The sequence below is a fragment of the Hyla sarda genome, chromosome 12, assembly GCF_029499605.1.
Source record: "Hyla sarda isolate aHylSar1 chromosome 12, aHylSar1.hap1, whole genome shotgun sequence".
Taxonomy (NCBI): Eukaryota; Metazoa; Chordata; class Amphibia; order Anura; family Hylidae; genus Hyla; species Hyla sarda.
Window position 1 is genome coordinate 77,088,206 of NC_079200.1, and position 20,156 is coordinate 77,108,361.

General features: G+C 42.0%; 1 protein-coding gene across 14 annotated transcripts in view; it reads left to right on the forward strand.

The window, feature by feature from the left end:
• Positions 1-19,945, forward strand: part of BCAS1 (brain enriched myelin associated protein 1) — a 205,107-nt gene extending 185,162 nt beyond the window's left edge. For 11 of the 14 annotated variants that reach the window (XM_056548663.1, XM_056548664.1, XM_056548670.1 and 8 more), the window contains 4 exons: positions 10,109-10,252; positions 10,637-10,702; positions 16,287-16,577; positions 18,422-19,945. In XM_056548663.1, coding sequence (XP_056404638.1) covers positions 10,109-10,252; positions 10,637-10,702; positions 16,287-16,577; positions 18,422-18,496 — 576 coding nt within the window. In that variant the 3' untranslated portion in view covers positions 18,497-19,945. The remainder of the gene's footprint in view (positions 1-10,108; positions 10,253-10,636; positions 10,703-16,286; positions 16,578-18,421) is intronic. The other 3 variants (XM_056548673.1, XM_056548677.1, XM_056548667.1) reach the window with 2 other exon arrangements.
• The last annotated feature ends 211 nt before the right edge of the window (positions 19,946-20,156 follow it).

Below are 20,156 nucleotides of genomic sequence, written 5' to 3' on the forward strand. Positions count from 1 at the left end.
CTGAGCATGCTGGGATTTATAGTTTTGCAACATCTGGAGGTCCACAGTTTGGAGATCACTGTGCAGTGGTCTCTAAACTATAGCTCTCCAGATGTTGCAAAACTGCAAATCCCAGCATGCCGAAACAGCAAACAGCTGTCTCGGCATGCTGGGAGTTGTAGTTGTGTACCTCCAGCTGTTGAATAACTACATCTCCCAGCATGCCCTTCGGCGATCAGTACATGCTGGGAGTTGTAGTTTTTCAAAAGCTGGAGGCACACTGGTTGGAAAATACTGAGTTAGGTAACTGAAGGTTTTCCAACCAGTGTGCCTCCAGCTGTTGCAAAAGTACAACTCCCAGCATGCAAGGTCTGTCAGTACATGCTGGGAGTTGTAGTTTTGAAACAGCTGGAGGTTTGTCCCCCCATGTGAATGTACAGGGTACATTCACACGGGCAGGTTTACAGTTAGTTTTCTGCTTCAAGTTTGGGCTGTGGCAAATTTGTCACCGCAGCACAAACTACTAGCGGTACACTCACTCTAAACGTACCCTAAAAACACTACACTACACTACACTAACACATAAGAAAGGGTAAGACACAACATATCTACATATACACCCCCTTACACTGTTCCCCCCCCCCCCCCGCCAATAAAAATGAAAAACGTATCGTACGGCAGTGTTTCCAAAACGGAGCCTCCAGCTGTTGCAAATCACCAACTCCCAGCATTCCTGGACAGCCACTGACTGTCCAGGCATGCTGGGAGTTTAGCAACAGCTGGATGCCCCCTGTTTGGGAATCACTGGCGTAGAATACCCCTATGTCCACCCCTATGCGATCCCTATGAAGTCCTCAAATGCGCATGGCGCTCTCTCACTTCAGAGCCCTGTCGTATTTCAAGGAAACAGTTTAGGGTCACATATGGGGTATTTCCGTACTCGGGAGAAATTGCACTACAAATTTGGGGGGCTTTTTTTCCTTTTTTATGAAAAGGAAAAGTTGGGGTCTACACCAGCCTGTTAGTGTAAAATGTTTTTTATTTTTTAAACTAACATGCTGGTGTTGCCCCATACTTTTTATTTTCACAAAAAAAAGACCCCCAAAAGCAAAAAAAGACCCCCAAAATTTGTAACGCAATTTCTCCTGAGTACGGAAATACCCCATATGTGGGCGTAAAATGTTCTGCGGACGCACAACAAGGCTCAGGAGTGAGAGCGCACTATGTACATTTGAGGCCTAAATTGGTGATGTGCACAGGGGTGGCTGATTTTACCGCGGTTCTGCCATAAACACAAAAAAATAAATACCCCCATGTGACCCCATTTTGGAAACTACACCCCTCCCGGAACGTAACAAGGGGTATAGTGCGCCTTAACACCCCACAGGTGTTTAACAAAATAGTTGGATGGGAAAATGAGAAAAAAAATGTTTTCGCTAAAATGCTGGTGTTACCCTAAATTTTTCATTTTCACAAGGGAAAATAGGAAAAAAGTCCCCCAAATTGTGTAAGAACATACCCCATATGTGGATGGAAAGTGCTCTGCGGGTGCACTACAATGCTCAGAAGAGAAGGAGCGCCATTGGGATTTTGAAGACAAAATTTGTCCGGAATTGAAGGCCACGTGTGTTTACAAAGCCCCCATAGTGCCAGAACAATGGACCCCCCACATGTGACCCCATTTTGGAAAATGCACCCCTCACGTAATGTAATAAGGGGTACAGTGAGCATTTGCACCCCACAGGTGTCTGACAGATTTTTGGAACAGTGATCCGTGAAAATTAAAAATAAAATTTTTCATTTGCACAGCCCACTGTTCCAAAGAGCTGTCAAATGCCAGTGGGGTGTAAATACTCACTGCACCACTTATTAAATTCTGTGAGGGGTTTAGTTTCCAAAATGGGGTCACATGTGGGGGGATCGACTGTTCTGGCACCACGGGGGGCTTTGTAAATGCACATGGCCCCGACTTCCATTCCAAACAAATTCTCTTTCAAAAAGCTCAATGGCGCTCCTTCTCTTCTGAGCATTGTAGTGCGCCAGCAGAGCCCTTGACGTCCACACATGGGGTATTTCCATACTCAGAAGAAATGGGGTTACAAATTTTGGTGGTCATTTTCTCCTATTACTCCTTGTAAAAATGTAAAATTTGGGGAAAACACAGCATTTTTGTGAAAAAAAATGTTTTTCATTTACACATCCAACTTTCACAAAAAGTCGTGAAATACCTGTGAGGTGTTAAGGCTCACCGTACCTCTTTTTACATTCCTTGAGGGGTGTAGTTTCCAAAATAGTATGCCATGTGTTTTTTTTTGCTGTTCTGGCACCCTAGGTGCTTCCTAAATGCGACATTCCCCCCAAACACCATTTCAGCAAAATGTGCTTTTCAAAAGCTAAATGTGACTCCTTCTCTTCTGAGCATTGTAGTTCGCTCGCAGAGCATTTTACGTCCTAACATGGGGTATTTATATACTCAGAAGAGATGGGGTTACAAATTTTGGGGGGCATTTCCTCCCATTACCCTTTGTGAAAATGATAAATTTGGGGAAAAAACTGCACTTTAGTGAAAAAAAATGTTTTTTCATTTACACATCCGACTTTAACGAAAAGTCGTCAAACACCTGTGGGGTGTTAAGGCTCACTGGACCCCTTGTTACGTGCCTTGAGGGGTGTAGTTTCCAAAATGGTATGCCATTTGGGGGTTTTCTGCTGTTCTGGCACCATAGGGGCTTCCTAAATGTGACATGCACCCCGAAAACCATTTCAGCAAAATTCCCTCTCCAAAATCCCATTGTCGCTCCTTCCCTTCAGAGCCCTCTACTGCACCCGCCGAACACTTGACATACACATATGAGGTATTTCCTTACTCGAGAGAAATTGGGTTACAAATTTTGGGGGGGATTTTTCATCTATTACCCCTTGTAAAAATTCAAAAACTGGGTCTACAAGAACATGCAAGTGTAAAAAATGAAGATTTTGAATTTTCTCCTTCACTTTGCTGCTATTCCTGTGAAACACCTAAAGGGTTAATAAACTTTCCGAATGTAATTTTGAATACATTGAGGGGTGCAGTTTTTATAATTGGGTCATTTATGGTGTATTTTTGATAAGAAAGCCCTTCAAATCCACTTCAAAACTGAACTGATCCCTGAAAAATTCCGATTTTGAAAATTTTGTGAAAAATTGGAAAATTGCTGCTATACTTTGAAGCCCTCTGGTGTCTTCCAAAAGTAAAAACATGTCAACTTTATGATGGAAACACAAAGTAGACATATTGTATATGTGAATCAATATAACATTTATTTGGAATATCCATTTTCCTTATAAGCAGAGAGCTTCAAAGTAAAAAAAAAAATGCAAAATTTACAATTTTTTCATCAAATTTTGGAATTTTTCACCAAGAAATGATGCAAGTATCGACAAAATTTTACCACTAACATAATGTAGAATATGTCACAAAAAAACATCTTGGAATCAGAATGAAAGGTAAAAGCATCCCAGAGTTAATAATGCTTAAAGTGACAGTGGTCAGATGTTCAAAAAATGGCCGGGTCCTTAAGGTATATTTGGGCTGGGTCCTTAAGGGGTTAAGGGGGCCCAGCTGGCTGCAGTAGAACTTAAAGGGGTACTCCGGTGAAAACCTTTTTTCTTTTAAATCAACTGGTGGCAGAAAGTTAAACATATTTGTAAATGACTTCTATTAAAAAATCTTAATCCTTCCTGTACTTATTAGCTGCTGAATACTACAGAGGAAATTCTTTTCTTTTTGGAATGCTCTCTGATGACATCACAACCACAGTTCTCTCTGCTGACGTTATTATAATAATAATAATGCTTTATTTATTGTTGTCCTTAGTGGGATTTGAACCCAAGTCCCCAGCACTGCAAGGCAGAAGTGCTAACCACTGAGCCACCATGCTGCCCTTAGCATACATCTGCTATGCATGGTTGCTAAAATGGACAGAGATGTCAGCAGAGAGCACTGTGTTCGTGATGTCATCAGTGTTCCAAAAAGAAAGGAATTTCCTCTGTAGCATTCAGCAGCTAATAATTACTGGAAGGATTAAAAAAATTTTAATACAAGTAATTTACAAATATGTTTAACTTTCTGCCACCAGTTGATGTAAAAGAAAAAAGGTTTTCACCGGAGTACCCCTTTAACAGCCGAATCCAAAGCAGCGAGTGATGCAAAGATCACTGGCACTGAATATGAAACTGCCGAAAACTGCACCGACACAGAGAGCTATGCCCTCTCATGATTCCACAAGTAAAAACCAAACCTCCGCCAGCAGATGACCCCCCGCCTGTAGGAGCTCTCTATTAGGTGATTAAGAGCCTGGGCCAGTGTTTCCCAACCAGTGTGCCTCCAGCTGTTGCAAAACTACAACTCCCAGCATACCCAGACAGCCAAAGCCAAAGAAATACAGCTATACTAGCCATCAACCCAGCTTGCTTTTAGCCTAAAGCCTGCACACTGCCTGTAACCATGACAGCCAAAGCCCCTAGTTAATGTGGTGTCCCTGCCATCACCCCTGCCGCTGGAAGATATAACCTGCCGGAGCGGGGCTGCATGCTACCAGCGGATGTTCATGTGGTAGTCTTGGGTGTTGCGATGATAGTGTAGGGTATATGGGTATTAACCCTTAATTGTCATGACACCAGGGTGCGGTTTCCTCAATGTAATAGTCCTACTGCCAACCGTCCCACAAACGGCAGGGAGAAATAACGGAATGTCCACAGCAGATTTTATGAAGCAAACTTGAAGTAACTTTACTGTATATTTTATGCAACGGCATGGAACATAACAGTCTTTGCAAGAGAGAACCGTGGTACAGGTTCCTCACAGGTTTGCTGGGACTCCGGGATCAATGAGCTTTGATGCTAGCCACTGTGCTACTATTTTTAGGAAATTTGGTTCTGTAGTAGTCACACAGGATTCAGTAGATTGAGCTTAGATAACTCATGGTTTTGTGGCTGCTAGGTATTAGGCTTCAGGCCTAGCTTGAAGTGATGCTGACGATATGAGATGTGATTTCTTTAAGTGCCAGGAACAAGAGAGTAAGACAACTAACTTAGTGGCTGCAGCTCCTTATATATTAAGAGGGCGGGACAAAGCTCATTGGTCAGCAAAACCTGTCAGTCCTGACCCAGTGAACTCTGGGTATCATATGACCTAAAGGTCCTTAAACCATAATGCAATTTAATTACAGGCATGTGACCTCTAAGGTCCTATACAGAGGTATTCCTATATATCATATTAAATATCTAAATAAATAAATATATATATATATATATATATATATATATAATACCATTTATATGAGGCAACTAGGGGTTAGTCCTACAGGAGAGCCCTATTGACATGGAGGGACTCTGGCTGAGGGGACTTTAGACAAAGGGACAGGACCAGGTCCTGTACCGGAACACCACATTCACAAGCCCCGGGAGCTCGTGACCAATATTTTAATTTTATGCTATGGTATCAGTATTACATTTCATTACAATTATTTCTCCGTTTTGCATGTTGTCTTATATGTATTTATTCTTAACTTTTTTTTTATGCTTTACACTTTTGATAAAAATAAAATAACATTAATTTCAGGATCAGTACAGGATAGAAAATGTTGTGTATGTAACAAAATAGTGAGTAAAGCTCTGGAGTATAATACAATATGTAACTCAGGACAGGATAAGTAATGTATGTACACAGTGACTTCACTAGAAGAATAGTGAGTGCAGCTCTGGAGTATAATACAAGATATAACTCAGGATCAGTACAGGATAAGTAATGTAATGTATGTACACAGTGACCTCACCAGCAGAATAGTGAGTACAGATCTAAAGTATAATACAGGATGTAACTCAGGATCAGTACAAGATAAATAATGTAATGTATGTACACAGTGACTGCACCAGCAGAATAGTGAGTACAGCTCTAAAATATAATACAGCATATAACTCAGGATCAGTACAGGATAAATAACGTAATGTATGTACACAGTGACCCCACCAGCAGAATAGTGAGTACAGCTCTAAAGTATAATACAGGATGTAACTCAGGATCAGTACAGGATAAATAATGTAATGTATGTAACACCAGCAGAATAGTGAGTACAGCTCTGGAGTATAATACAGGATGTAACTCGGGATCAGTACAGGATGAGTAATGTAATGTATGTACACAGTGACCTCACCAGCAGAATAGTGATGGCAGCTCTGGAGTATAATACAGGATGTAACTCGGGATCAGTACAGGATGAGTAATGTATGAATAGTGACTGCACCAGCAGAATAGAGAGTGCAGCTCTGAAGTATAATACAGGATGTAATTCAGGATCATAACCCTAAAAACACTCAAACCTCAAAAGACAAGTTAGGGCACTCACATGGAACCACAAGACATCACAATGGTCATTTAATATAGGCATTACAAAATACTATACTGTTAATGAGCAGGCACCAATATAGCACAATTGCTCTATATGGCTCAATAAATACCTATAGAAGACATGCTCATGGTCCAGTAGGGGCACTTCACCTCCTGACGAAGTTGAAGTTGCGGGGTGCTCCTTAGGACCATGAACGTGTCTTCTATAGGTATTTATTGAGCCATATAGAGCAATTGTGCTATATTGGTGCCTGCTCATTAACAGTATAGTATTTTGTAATGCCTATATTAAATGACCATTGTGATGTCTTGTGGATCCATTTGGGTACCCCCACTTGTCTTTTTTGGTTTTGGGTGTTTTAGGGTGGGTAGTATTAAGTGTGGGAGGGTCTCTCTGTACTTGTAGTTTGTGATGAGGTCTTTAATTAAATAATAAAGGAGTATTGTATTGGACTATGAATTGTGTCAGTTCACATTGTATATCACATAACTTATCCATGCAAAACTACAACTACCAGCATGCCCGTACAGCCAACCGCTGTCCGGGCATGCTGGAAATTGTAGTTTTGCGACATCTGGAGGTACGCAGATTGGAGACCACTGCTTTAGGCTATGTTGACGTAAAAAATGTAGTCGTTTCTGCTGCTATTTTAAAAAATCATGGTAAAAATGAAAAAATGTTTACACAAAACTAGTATACATGGTAGATAGCTAGATTTAAGATCAGTACTTAATAAAGACATATGTCTAAGCTTTAAGATAATGTGAGAGGATGAAAGGAAGACAAGTCTTGAAGATGACACATATATATATACATGTATATATCTCCACACCAAAAAACAGGGACCGCAGCACTCCAATGGGTAAAGGTGAAAAAAGGTTTATTGACCTGACATCAAGGAACAACGTTTCTACTGCCCGATTGCGGTCTTTCTCAAGCTATATATAATGCATAGTGCTATGGTGAAATACAGATATTTTGTGTGACTCCATATTCATTCACATACTAGTACACACATGATATAACTTATTTTTTTAGTGTACCCAGTATACACTGATCAGGCACAATATTAAGGATGACCATATGCAATTTACACGTTGCAGCTAATTAGTAATACAGCAGCTCATTACCGCATGTGTTCATGCAGCTAATGGCCGCAATTGCTGTAAAAATGGCGTGTTTTGCAGCAATTATGCAAGTTATGGCCACGACTACATTTTCCCAATGAACTCAATGGATCTAGTGAGGGTACACTGTTTTATACGTCAGCATACCATTCTGCCAACATACCCCACAAAAGTAGTGAATTAATGTTATGGCTGGTCAGTGTGTACATATTTAGTGGAGAAGTTTCTGTTAGGCTGGGTTCATACCACATTTTTGCAATACAGTACCCGTATCAGGTTTTTGGATAAAAAACTGATTCCGCAAAACCTGACTAAACTGTATCAAAACATGTGTACAAATTTTAACCGGTTAAAAAAAATATATACAGTTAAAAGATGGATGCAACCGGACATCATTTTTCAAAGAAAAAAAAGTATACATTTTTAACTTTTCACTCTTTTATGAATAAAGTTTCACGTGTTTGATTGAAATTTCAAGAAAAAAACTGTGCAAAGTCAAAAACACTATGGTGCAAACCGGATGGAACCGTACGCACATACGGTTCTGTACGGTTCCCATTGACTTCCATGTTTTAAAAAAACGTATACGGCTTCCAGTAAACATATACAGTTAAAAAAAAAAAACTTATCCGGTTTTTCACCCGGACCAAAAACACTGTGGTAGGCTGTGGTTTTGGGTACGGGAAAAAAACTGACAAAACCGTACAAGATGCAAAACGGACACAACCGGAGAGCATACGGTTTTCAGTGGAGAGTCAATGCATATGGTTTTTAGTGGAGAGTCAATGCATATGGTTTTCAGTGGAGAGTCAATGCATACGGTTTTCAGTGGAGAGTCAATGCATATGGTTTTCAGTGGAGAGTCAATGCATACGGTTTTCAGTGGAGAGTCAATGCATATGGTTTTTAGTGGAGAGTCAATGCATATGGTTTTCAGTGGAGAGTCAATGCATACGGTTTTCAGTGGAGAGTCAATGCATATGGTTTTCAATACGGTTCCATGCGGTTTTCAAATTGAAAACATAAACGGGAACTGTATTGTAAAAACGTCGTGTGAACCCAGCCTTATTCATGCCTTTTTTTTCCCTGGACAGATGACTTTTCTGGAGTTGAAGTTATAAAGGATTTTTTTTCCCTTTTGAAATTGACCCTATCATATCGTACAAATGTAGTAGACAAAGGGTACTCACCAGTTCAGATGCTTGGTATAAAATCTGTAATCTTTATTGAAGTAATACGCATACAGTGCTGGAGGGGTTTTCATAGACGCATGTGGAGGGGGGGTGTAACTTCAGGCTATGATGGTGTTTCACGCTTCATAGCGCTTCTACTGGCCCACTTGGTGGGCCAGTAGAAGTGCTATGAAGCGTGAAACGGCACCGAAGACCAAAGTTTCACCCCTCCCCCTCCACATGTGTCTATGAAAACCCCTCCAGCACTGTATGCGTATTACTTCAATAAAGATTACAGATTTTATACCAAGCATCTGAACTGGTGAGTGCCCTTTGTCTACTACATTTGTACTATTTGACATAAGACTTTCACTTGTGACTAGTGAGCACTAGTGCTGGGCGGTATACCGGTTCATACCGAATACCGAAATTTTTGTGCTGCACGATATGAATTTTAACCCATACCGCAATACCGATTTGGTCCCTCCCCCTTGGGAATGAATTGTCAGCCCAGCGCTGCGCTGTTCCCACATCGGGGAACTAATCATATTTGACCCGTGAGCGCTTCCCTCCTCGTCCTCCTGTTTGTTGCGGCCGCCGGCGCTGACACTCTATATCAATGGTCTTCAACCTCCAGATGTTGCAAAACTACAACTTTGTTGTAGTTTTGCAACATCGGGAGGTCCGCAGGTTGAAGACCACTGCTCTATACTGTATCCCTATGCCCGGGCTGCAAAAGGTAAACAAAATAAACTTTAACTCACCTTCCCCGTCGGTCTGGACCTGCTTCCTAGGGAATGGAACGTCGGACAGCCGTCAGCCTATCACCGGCCGCAGCGATGTTCCGCCTCGTCCGGTGATAGGCTGAGCCCACTGTCATGTAAGAAGCTGGCTTCTTACATGACAGTGGGCTCAGCCTATCACCGGCTGAGGCAGAACATCGCTGCGGCCGGTGATAGGCTGACGGCTGTCCGACGTTCACGTCCCCAGGAAGAGCATAAGGCCGACGTAGGAACATTCATTAAAGTTTATTTTTGTTTACCTTTTGCAGCCCGGGCATAGGGATACAGTATAGAGTGCCAGTGCCGGCGGCCACAACAAACAGGAGGACGAGGAGAGCAGCGCTTGCGGGTGACGTGAGTATTTACCCCGATGGGAACAGCGCAGCGCTGGGCTATTAATTAATTTTTTTGGGGGGGAAGGGGGAATACTGTTATATACAGTGGAACCACCATAAGTTACAAAAATACCACGATACACATATTTGGCCATGCCGCCCAGCCCTAGTGAGCACCACCTGTTATGCCATTGCACATGGAGCTGCACCTTATGGGATTTACCTGATTCCTTAGTGGGGAGTTTTGAATACACAGGACTGTGTCGAGTCTATGTTATTCTTCTCTGAAGAATAGTGACCCTATCATATCACCTGTGAATATAGAGCTCATCCGAACCAGAACCCCAGAGCAGCAAGTCCAACACTGGGGACAAAGGAGCCACTCCAGGGAGCAAATCTCCAGAGAACAAGAAGCAAGAAGACGCAAAGGCCACCAAACCCAAAATCATGATGTTCTTCAAACAGCTGGTAAGAACCAAACATTGTCTCAAGCTCTGAGGCGTCGATGTGTTAGGCAAATTTCAAAGAAGAAGGGGGCCCATACTGCTAACTTATTGAAAGCCACAATTTTATTTACCTTGAGAAAGTTTTGGCTTTTGTGTTGCACCATACATAGGTGCCATGGCAGAGATTAGTCAGAAATATATATATATATATATATATATATATATATATATATATTACATCAACATTAAATTACATCAGAAATATTATATTACATCCTAATATTAATTTATAGGTTTATATATTTTTAGTTTTTCTTTTTATTAGTTAATTTATTGTATGATTTTATGTCTATAAGGAGAATGTACAGAAAGAGAAAAAACACTTGTTTATTACTTGTTATTATAGTCAGTGCTGGGTGATGGAAGTAATATCAGCCCAGAGGAGAGTACCGAAAAAAGCAGCCAGGAGCCTGTAAGTGCAGATTATAATACAACCGGCTCTGGTGATGGGATATCCTGTAAATCAGACTGTGAGATCTACCGTATCTTATATCTATCTCTCTCTATCCCATATCTATCTATTTATCTATCTCTCTCCTATCTATCTATCTATCTCATATCTATCTATTTATTTATCTATCTCATATCTATTTATTTATCTCATATATATCTATCTCCTATCTATCTATCTCATATCTATCATTTATCTATCTGGCTCGTATCTATCTATAAAAACCTTCTCTCCGTTGTTCTATTCTGTGTGGTAATCACACTCCATTTGTTTGATCTATGCATACAAGAGGGTTAAAGGGATATTCCAGGCCAAAACTTTTTTATATATATCAACTGGCTCCAGAAAGTTAAACAGATTTGTAAATTACTTCTATAAAAAATCTTAATCCTTCCAATAGTTATTAGCTTCTGAAGATGAGTTGCTGTTTTCTGTCTAACTGCTCTCTGATGACTCACGTCTCGGGAGCTGTGCAGCTCCTATGGGGATATTTTCCCATCATGCACAGCTCCCGGGACGTGACATCATCATTGAGCAGTTAGACAGAAAACTTCAGAAGCTAATAACTATTGGAAGGATTAAGATTTTTTAATAGAAGTAATTTACAAATCTGTTTAACTTTCCGGAGCCAGTTGATATATAAAAAAAAGTTTTTGCCTGGAATACCCCTTTAAGATTTAAACTTTCTTAAAGATAATGGCTGTTTGCCTATCTCTATAATGTTTATTCTCTGGAATAAAGTTGTTTGGTGTATATACTGCAGTGTTTTCCAAACAGAGTGCTTAACCCCTTAACGAGGTAGGATGTATATTTATGTCCTGCGCCAGCTCCCGCGATATGAAGCGGCGCGACCCCGCATCACATTGCGTCGGTCCCGGCGCTCAACAACGGCCGGGACTCGTGGCTAATACCACACATCGCCGATCACGGCAATGTGCGGTATTAACCCTATAGAAGCGGCGGTCAAAGCTGACCGCCGCTTCTAAAGTGAAAGTGAAAGTATCCCGGCTAGTCAATCGGGCTGTTCGGGACCGCCGCGGTGAAATCACGGTGTCCCGAACAGCTTACAGGACACCGGGAGGGCCCTTACCTGCCTCCTCAGTGTCAGATCTACGAATGACTGCTCCGTGCCTGAGATCCAGGTAGGAACAGTCAAGCGCCGATAACACTGATCACAGGCGTGTTAATACATGCCAGTGATCAGCATGAGAGATCAGTGTGTGCAGTGTTATAGGTCCCTATGGGACCTATAACACTGCAAAAAAAATGTAAAACAAAAGTGTTAATAAAGGTCATTTAACCCCTTCCCTAATAAAAGTTTGAATCACCCCCCTTTTCCCATAAAAAAAAAAACAGTGTAAATAAAAATTTAAAATAAACATATGTGGTATCGCCGCGTGTGTAAATGTCCGAACTATAAAAATATATAATTAATTAAACCGCACGGTCAATGGCGTACGCGCAAAAAAAATCCAAATTCCAAAAAAGCGTATTTTGGTAACTTTTTATACCATTAAAAAATTTATAAAAAGTGATCAAAAAGTCTGATTAAAACAAAAATCAAACCGATAAAAACTTCAGATCACGGCGCAAAAAATGAGTCCTCAAACCGCCCTGTAAGTGGAAAACTAAAAAAGTTCTAGGGGTCAGAAGATGACATTTTTAAACGTATAAATTTTCCTGCATGTAGTTATGATTTTTTCCAGAAGTGCGACAAAATCAAACCTATATAAGTAGGGTATAATTCTAATCATATGGACCTACAGAATAATGATAAGGTGTAATTTTTACCGAAATATGCACTGCCCAGAAACGGAAGCCCCCAAAAGTTACAAAATGGCGTTTTTTTCTTCGATTTTGTCGCACAATGATTTTTTTTCCCGTTTCGCCGTGAATTTTTGGGTAAAATGACTGATGTCACTGGAAAGTAGAATTGGTGATGCAAAAAATAAGCCATAATATGGATTTTTAGGTCGAAAATTGAAAGGGTTATGATTTTTAAAAGGTAAGGAGGAAAAAACGAAAGTGCAAAAACTGAAAAACCCTGCGTCCTTAAGGGGTTAAAGCTGTTGCAAAACTACAACTTCTAGCATGCCTGGAGAGCTAAAGGCATGCTGGAAGTTGTAGTTTTGCAACAGCTGGAGACACACTGTTTAGAAGACACAGATATACTGGCTTGTAAACCTCATAAACGACCACTAGATGGCACTCATACTCTCATTTATTTTTTTCTATAAGTTTTTTTTCTTTACTTTAGCCAATAATAAGGTTTGGTGTTACTAGAAACAGTCAAAATGCAGGTTAGCTGTTTCTGATGGATGAATTTAAGGGAATCCTCAGTACTGTGGAGGGTTAACAAATACAAGCTAGGGCTACACATTACACATTGCACATTGCTACTACAAGTCAAAGAAAGCAAAAACAAAGTAAAAAACAAATACACATTGCAACATGCAAATCATGTTTTTGCTGTTACAAAACTACAACTCCCAGCATGCCTGGACCTGTTGTTGTTTTGCTGGAGGCACTCTGGTTGGGAAACACTGCCCAATGGCCCCTATAGCTGCTCACACACATTGTTTTTGTTTATTTTTGCCTACAGTGTGAGCACATTATCTTTCTGTATGGAGAAAATAAAGCTAATACTTTTAGGAATTTCTCCCAAACCAGCACATAGTGATTTCAAAAGAAATTGTGAGCCGCCCCCTTGATTTTCAAGCTACTCAATACATTTCTTTGGACAGGATAACAGTGATTTTCTGTAGCAAATGATAATAATTCTAGGTTCAGACACTACGAATCGATTTAGACCAGTTTTCCAAACAGTGTGCCTCCAGCTGTTGCCAACCTACAGCATGCCTGAACAATGGGGTGGAAATTCCACTGCTGAAAATCTGCCGCATAGAGCCTGTCCCCCTTCAAACTCGCAGCGGGAAACACACTCCGAGTTCGCAATCAAATCCGCCCATGTGAACGCTGGGAAAAATCTGCAGCATTTCTGCTAAGTGTGACCATACCCCAAAACGTGCTTTAGGTATTTAGGTTTAATGCTAGGTTCATACTGTGTTACTGCTCCAATTAGATGAAAACAGGATGCCGACGTATGACAGCAACAGCGGACCCCATTGATTTCTATGGCTGAACAGAGTGACCTAGTGACTCTCTTTGGGCTGCATGGGCTATTTTCTGCAGACCCAAAGCACAGCCACCCACACTCATTAGGTGACTCCTTTTGGCCACGTGGTCAACTTTTGTCGGTTGTGAATTTTGTGAAATTGGAGCATAACATGATTTGACTGCACCATGTGAATACACCCTATGGATATGTACACATGTACTATGTATGCTGCAGAGTTTATCACTGACTTAAAAGCAGAAAATCTGCAGAATATATAGTATGTGTGAACATACCCAAGAACTTTTAAGCTCAGACCCCTCTATGTGTCATCAATCCCAACACAAAGATTTACCAACACATTCTACTGTCACCTACCAGGTGCTTTCAAGCTTAAAGGGGTAATCTAGGGAAAAAAACTTTTTTTTATATATCAACTGGCTCCAAAAAGTTGGAGGAAGTTGGAAGTTGAGTTGTTCTTTTCTGTCTAAGTGCTCTCTGATGACTGCTGTCTTGGGAACTGTCCAGAGTAGAAGCAAATCCCCACAGCAAACCCCTTCTACTCTGTGCAGTTCCAGAGACAGGCAGAGATGTCAGCAGAGAGCACTGTTGTCAGACAGAAAAAGGACTACTCAACTTTAGCAGCTGATAAGTACTGGAAGGATTAATATTTAGCCTATATACATATATATCTCCAGATAGGCGGCAGCACACAAGTAGTAGGTGAAAAAATAATGGCAAAGTTTATTGCATCATTCCAGTGTACAGAGAGCAACGTTTCCGCGGCCTCTCGCCGCCATTCTCAAGACCGCTTACCCAATCTCTACTTTGATTGTGTACTCTCCTGTGAATAGTGTGTATATATATATATATATATATATATATATATATATTTAAATCAGCTCATCACACCACCTTCACAGGTAGTGTGTCCTGCATAACAGCTATGGCTCCATGTAAGAAGTCTCAGAACTGATTGGGATTTATGCCAAGCCAGAACTCTCTCCAGAAGGAGAGAGTACCCATCTGCAGACAGCTGTTTCGGGGTGTTTGCCCCTCGTCAGTACAGAGCAGGGTGATCTGGCTTGGCTGTGGTGAGAGGCCTGTGGCTTTAAACATGGTCAGTACTTTCCTCAGGGAGAGGACACCAGTTGTGACGGGGTTCAACATGTTAGGATTGTCACACAATCAACAGAGCGAGAGATGGGAGAACAGCACCAAGTTTATTGGCAGAAATCACAAAACAAAACACATTCCACACGATGAGGGGTGATCCGGAGTCTGGGCAACAGAAGGGCACAGTCACTGGGCAAACAATGGGCAACAGAAGGGACAAACCACAGATCCCGGGATTCCGCTCCAGGCCCAACGCTCCAATGTATTGTCCGCAGTCCACAGATAACAGCTCCACGTCTAGTGGTACCTCAAGTCTCCTGGGAGGTCCGGTCCTCACATCCGCTAGCGGGTCCACAGCTAAGTCCACAGATAAGTCCAACACGATTCCTTGTTCCAGAGGGCGGCCTCAGCCTCAGCTCCTCTATCCCAGCAATCCTACAGATTCTGGGGCACAATCTCCAGGGCAGGTTGTACTGGCAGCAACTCTCACCCCAGAGATCAACACAGCAACTCCATCAGACGACTCCTCAGCTATCGGGGTACTACAGGTCCCAGCAGGCTCTGTACTAGCATCAGTTCCTGTCTCTGGGACATCACACACAGGGAGACGACCCCAGAAGCCCATGGAGTGCTAAATGGCCTAACTTGAATCTCCGTTACACCTGAAGAGGTGTCCTCTCCCTGAGGAAAGTACTGACCCCGTATATATATATATATATATATATAGATAGATAGATATATAAATTGTTTTAAGACCTTTACTTCCATCCCAGAGATGACTAAGCCCATGTTTCCACATCTGTGCCGGATTCTGCATTGGAATCTGGCACGGAGATTCCGCTGCAGCAGGGTCCTGTTGAATTCAATGGGATTCTGCTGCGCTGTGCACACGGCGGAATTTCCGTGCCAGATGTACTGGCACGGAATTTCCATTTTCCTTGTCTTCAGAAAGAATGAATATGTTCATTCTTTGTTCAGACTCCGCACGGAATGCATACGGTCTATGAGATGAAGCATTCCTTTGCGGTCCTACCACCGTCCGCAGTTTGCGCAGTGTGCGGACATTCCGTAGTGTGAACATAGCCTAAAGCAGCGGTCTTCAAACTGTGGCCCTCCAGATGTTGCAAAACTGCAACTCCCAGCATGCCCGGACAGCCAACGGCTGTCCGGGCATGCTGGGAATTGTAGTTTTGCAACATCTGGAGGGCCACAGTTTGAAGACCACTGGGCTAAAGCTTCATCCAGTCAGCAGAACCCACAAACCATGCACACTGCACAGCTAAGGTTTTGCATTCATGAATTTTACCTCTGCAGACTCTAGACATCACAGATGGGGTGGAGGTCAGTAAAAATGAGAAAACAGTGGTCACAGCTGTAGTGGAACCTCCTCCACCCCCACCACTGAAAGGAAAAGACGCCATGAAGGAGAAGAAAGCTTCAGCAGAGAAACTTAACAAGCAGGAGAGTCGAGAGAGCGCAGAGGCAGCCGTGTCCGTACAGCTCCAAGCTCCAGACCCAGTGCAAGTGGATGATAAAGCATCTAGAGACGGACAGCTGAAGAGGACAGAGAAGAGGCAATCTTTGGGCAACTTCTTTAAAACCATTGTAAGTGCAGCACACGTATCCCCAAAGATCCAGGGTTCCTCAGTTCTCCATTGATCTAATGTTATGGGGGGCTGATAAGTATCCTGTGTTGTCTGCCCTCATGGAGTGAGCAGTAAAATCATTGTTAAAGGGGTTATCCAGGAAAAAAACTTTTTTTTTTTTTTTTTTATAAATCAACTGGCACCAGAAAGTGAAACAGATTTGTAAATGACTTCTATTAAAAAATCCTAATCCTTTCAGTACTTATGAGCTGCTGAAGTTAAGGTTGTTCTTTTCTGTCTAAGTGCTCTCTGATGACACGTCTCGGGAACCGCCCAGTTTAGAAGAGGTTTGCTATGGGGACTTGCTTCTAAACTGGGCGGTTCCCGAGACACGTGTCATCAGAGAGCACTTAGACAGAAATGAACAACCTTAACTTCAGAAGCTCATAAGTACTGAAAGGATTAAGATTTTTTAATAGAAGTCATTTACAAATCTGTTTAACTTTCTGGAGCCAGTTGATATATATAAAAAAAAAAGTTTTTTCCTGGAATACCCCCCTTAAGGACTTGTATGTCCTGAGCCCGCTCCCAGTGTTAAAAACGGGGTCACGGCGTGACCCCGCATCACACCGGGTCGGTCCCGGCTGCTAATCATAGCCGGGCCCTGGGCTAACAGCGCGTGGCATCGATCGTTGTGCCGCGCGCTGTTAACCCTTCAGACGCGGCGATCAAAGTTGACCGCCGCGTCTGAAAACGAAAGTAAACGCTTCCCGGCAGCTCAGCCGGGTTGATCGGGACATCGCGATAAAATCGCGGCGTTCCGATCAGCTGGGACGCAGGCAGACGTCTCCTTACCCGTCTCCGTGGCGTCCGATCTGGGTTTGATTGCTCCAAGCCTGAACTACAGGCTTGAGCACTCGAGCCCCTATCTCGATGATCCGTGCAGAGCTATGTCTTTCCAGGGATCAGCATAAGAGATTAGTGTGTGCAGTGTTATATGTCCCTATGGGAGCTATAACACTGCAAAAAAATAGTTAACAAAGGTCATTTAACCCCTTCCCTAATAAACGTTCAAATCACCCCCCTTTTCCCATTAAAAAAAAAACTGTGTAAATAAAAATAAACATATGTGGTATCACCGCATGCGGAAATGTCCGAACTATAAAAATATATCATTAATTAAACCGCACGGTTAATGGCGTACGCACAAAAAAATTCCAAAGTCCAAAATAACATATTTTTGGTCGCTTTTCATATCATGAAAAAAATGAGTAAAAAGCGATCAAAAAGTCTGATCAATACAAAAATTGTACCGCTAAAAACGTCAGATCACGGCACAAAAAATGAGCCCTCATACCGCCCCATACGCAGAAAAATAAAAAAGTTATAGGGGTCAGAAGATGACAATTTTAAACGTATAAATTTCCGTGCATGTAGTTATGATTTTTTCCAGAAGTGCGACAAAATCAAACCTATATAAGTAGGGTATCATTTTAATCATATGGACCTACAGAATAAAGAGAATGTGTCATTTTACCAAAAAATTTACTACGTAGAAACGGAAGCCCCCAAAATTTACAAAATGGCGTTTTTTCTTCTATTTCGCCGCACAATGATTTTTTTCCCCGTTTTGCTGTAGATTTTTGGGTAAAATGACTAATGTCACTGCAAAGTAGAATTGGTGGCGCAAAAAATAAGCCCTCATATGGATTTTTAGGTGCAAAATTGAAAGGGTTATGATTTTTAAAAGGTGAGGAGGAAAAAACGAAAGCGCAAAAACCGAAAACCCCTCAGTCCTTAAGGGGTTAATATCTTATGTGTATGATCATGTACTAATATATGTGCTCTATCTGACCATTCCAGGGGATGAAGCGCATGTGTGATGCTGAGGTGCAGACAGACCCTGTCACCATCTTACCCGCAGAGAAGACTAAATGACTATTTGCCAAACTAAGGAGGAGCTGGCTGTGGCAAGATGAGGGTGGACATCGCTAATGTATATTTCAGCTGTAATCTGTACAGAGATATTTCAGCACATTTCTCAGTGACACAATGAAGGAAAACACAAGTTTGTGACAACCCCCCACCAGTCCCCAGGGTTTTCTATATTATTCACATCTAGCCAGTTCTTTATCTTCCTTATGGTTGTTTAGTATTGTAGCAGAAAGTAATAAACTTACAGAAGGAGTGAGAAAGTGTGAACAGGATGACCCCAAGTGAAGGCTACAGTATCACAATGCAGTAGACTATCCCACAACACCACAGCTTGCAGTCACCCATGTGCCTTCAGCTGATAAAGGGAAGTGTAAAACAATATAACATGTACACTATGTAACAGGATGATGCAAAAATGGCAACAATTTGCAAGCCCAATTTAAAGGGAAATTCCACCTAAACGTGCCAGGAGATACTATTAGGGTAGGTTCACACGTGCGGATTTTCGCAGCGTATTTCTCTGCAGATCCGCCACTGAAGGCCCCCCTACATGCTGCCTTTATATGTGCCTGCTCGGAGCTGCAATACGCTGCTCCGAGCAGACACACTGCGGTGTGCAAGTCGCCGCGCGCATGCGCAGTCTACTTGCACATCGCGGCCGCTCCCGGCCTAGCTCATTGAGCAGGGGGAGCGGCCGTGATGTGTGCGAGTACACCGCACATGCGCGGCGACTCGCACATCGCAGTGTGTCTGCTCGGAGCAGGCACAGTTAAGGGCACCATACAGAGGTCCTTCAACGGTGGATCTGCAGCGTAAAATATGCTGTAAATCCGCACGTGTGAACGTACCCTAAGTAGGGATCAAGATCTTTTACCAGTCCCAAAAATAAAGCATTCAGCATTCATGGAGCCCAAAACATGTCCGAAGCCCATGAGCACTGCGCTAAGATGTCCAGTGTAAGGTGCACCCTTCAACCCTGTCACTTTTTAGCAAGCACTGTCCCCTTAATGGAGAAATCCAGGAGGTTCTGCATGTTATCCCGGGTCATTTGTGAAAGCATTAGAATGTTGAGAGTTATATTGATGTTATAATATCAGAAGAATTTTACATATATATGACGTGATTCTTTTTAAGCTTATGATAGTTCTATACAAACCAACTGTAGGGGGCGACACTGCCACAAACTAAATGACTGTAAGATAACTGACTCCACTTGTCTCTGTAAAGTGAATTGATGATTGCGGTTGTGTGATTAGCTAATGAACACTAACGCTTGGGTCCGATAATCACTGCCGGTGACACTATAACCATACATGTATGTTCCTATGTGCCTGGCTTCTTCTACATGTAATATTTGGTCCCTGGTTCTTTCTATTTTTTATTATTTTATTTTTTTTCAGTAATAAAGTTTCTTTTGGTGTACAGAGATGAATAAATTCCATGTATCCCTAACAGCTGGTGTCTGTGTCATGTTACATCACTTTATCCAGTGGCCATACTGTATAAAAGATATCAAGCAAGGGTTAAAAAAAAAGGTGTCTGCATGTTATATAGGTGCGATAGATATAATATGCAATCTGCACCTTAAGGCTGAATTCACATACATCAGATGTGTTACAGAAATTTCTGCATTTGTCCCAATCATCTAAATAAGGCTGGGTTC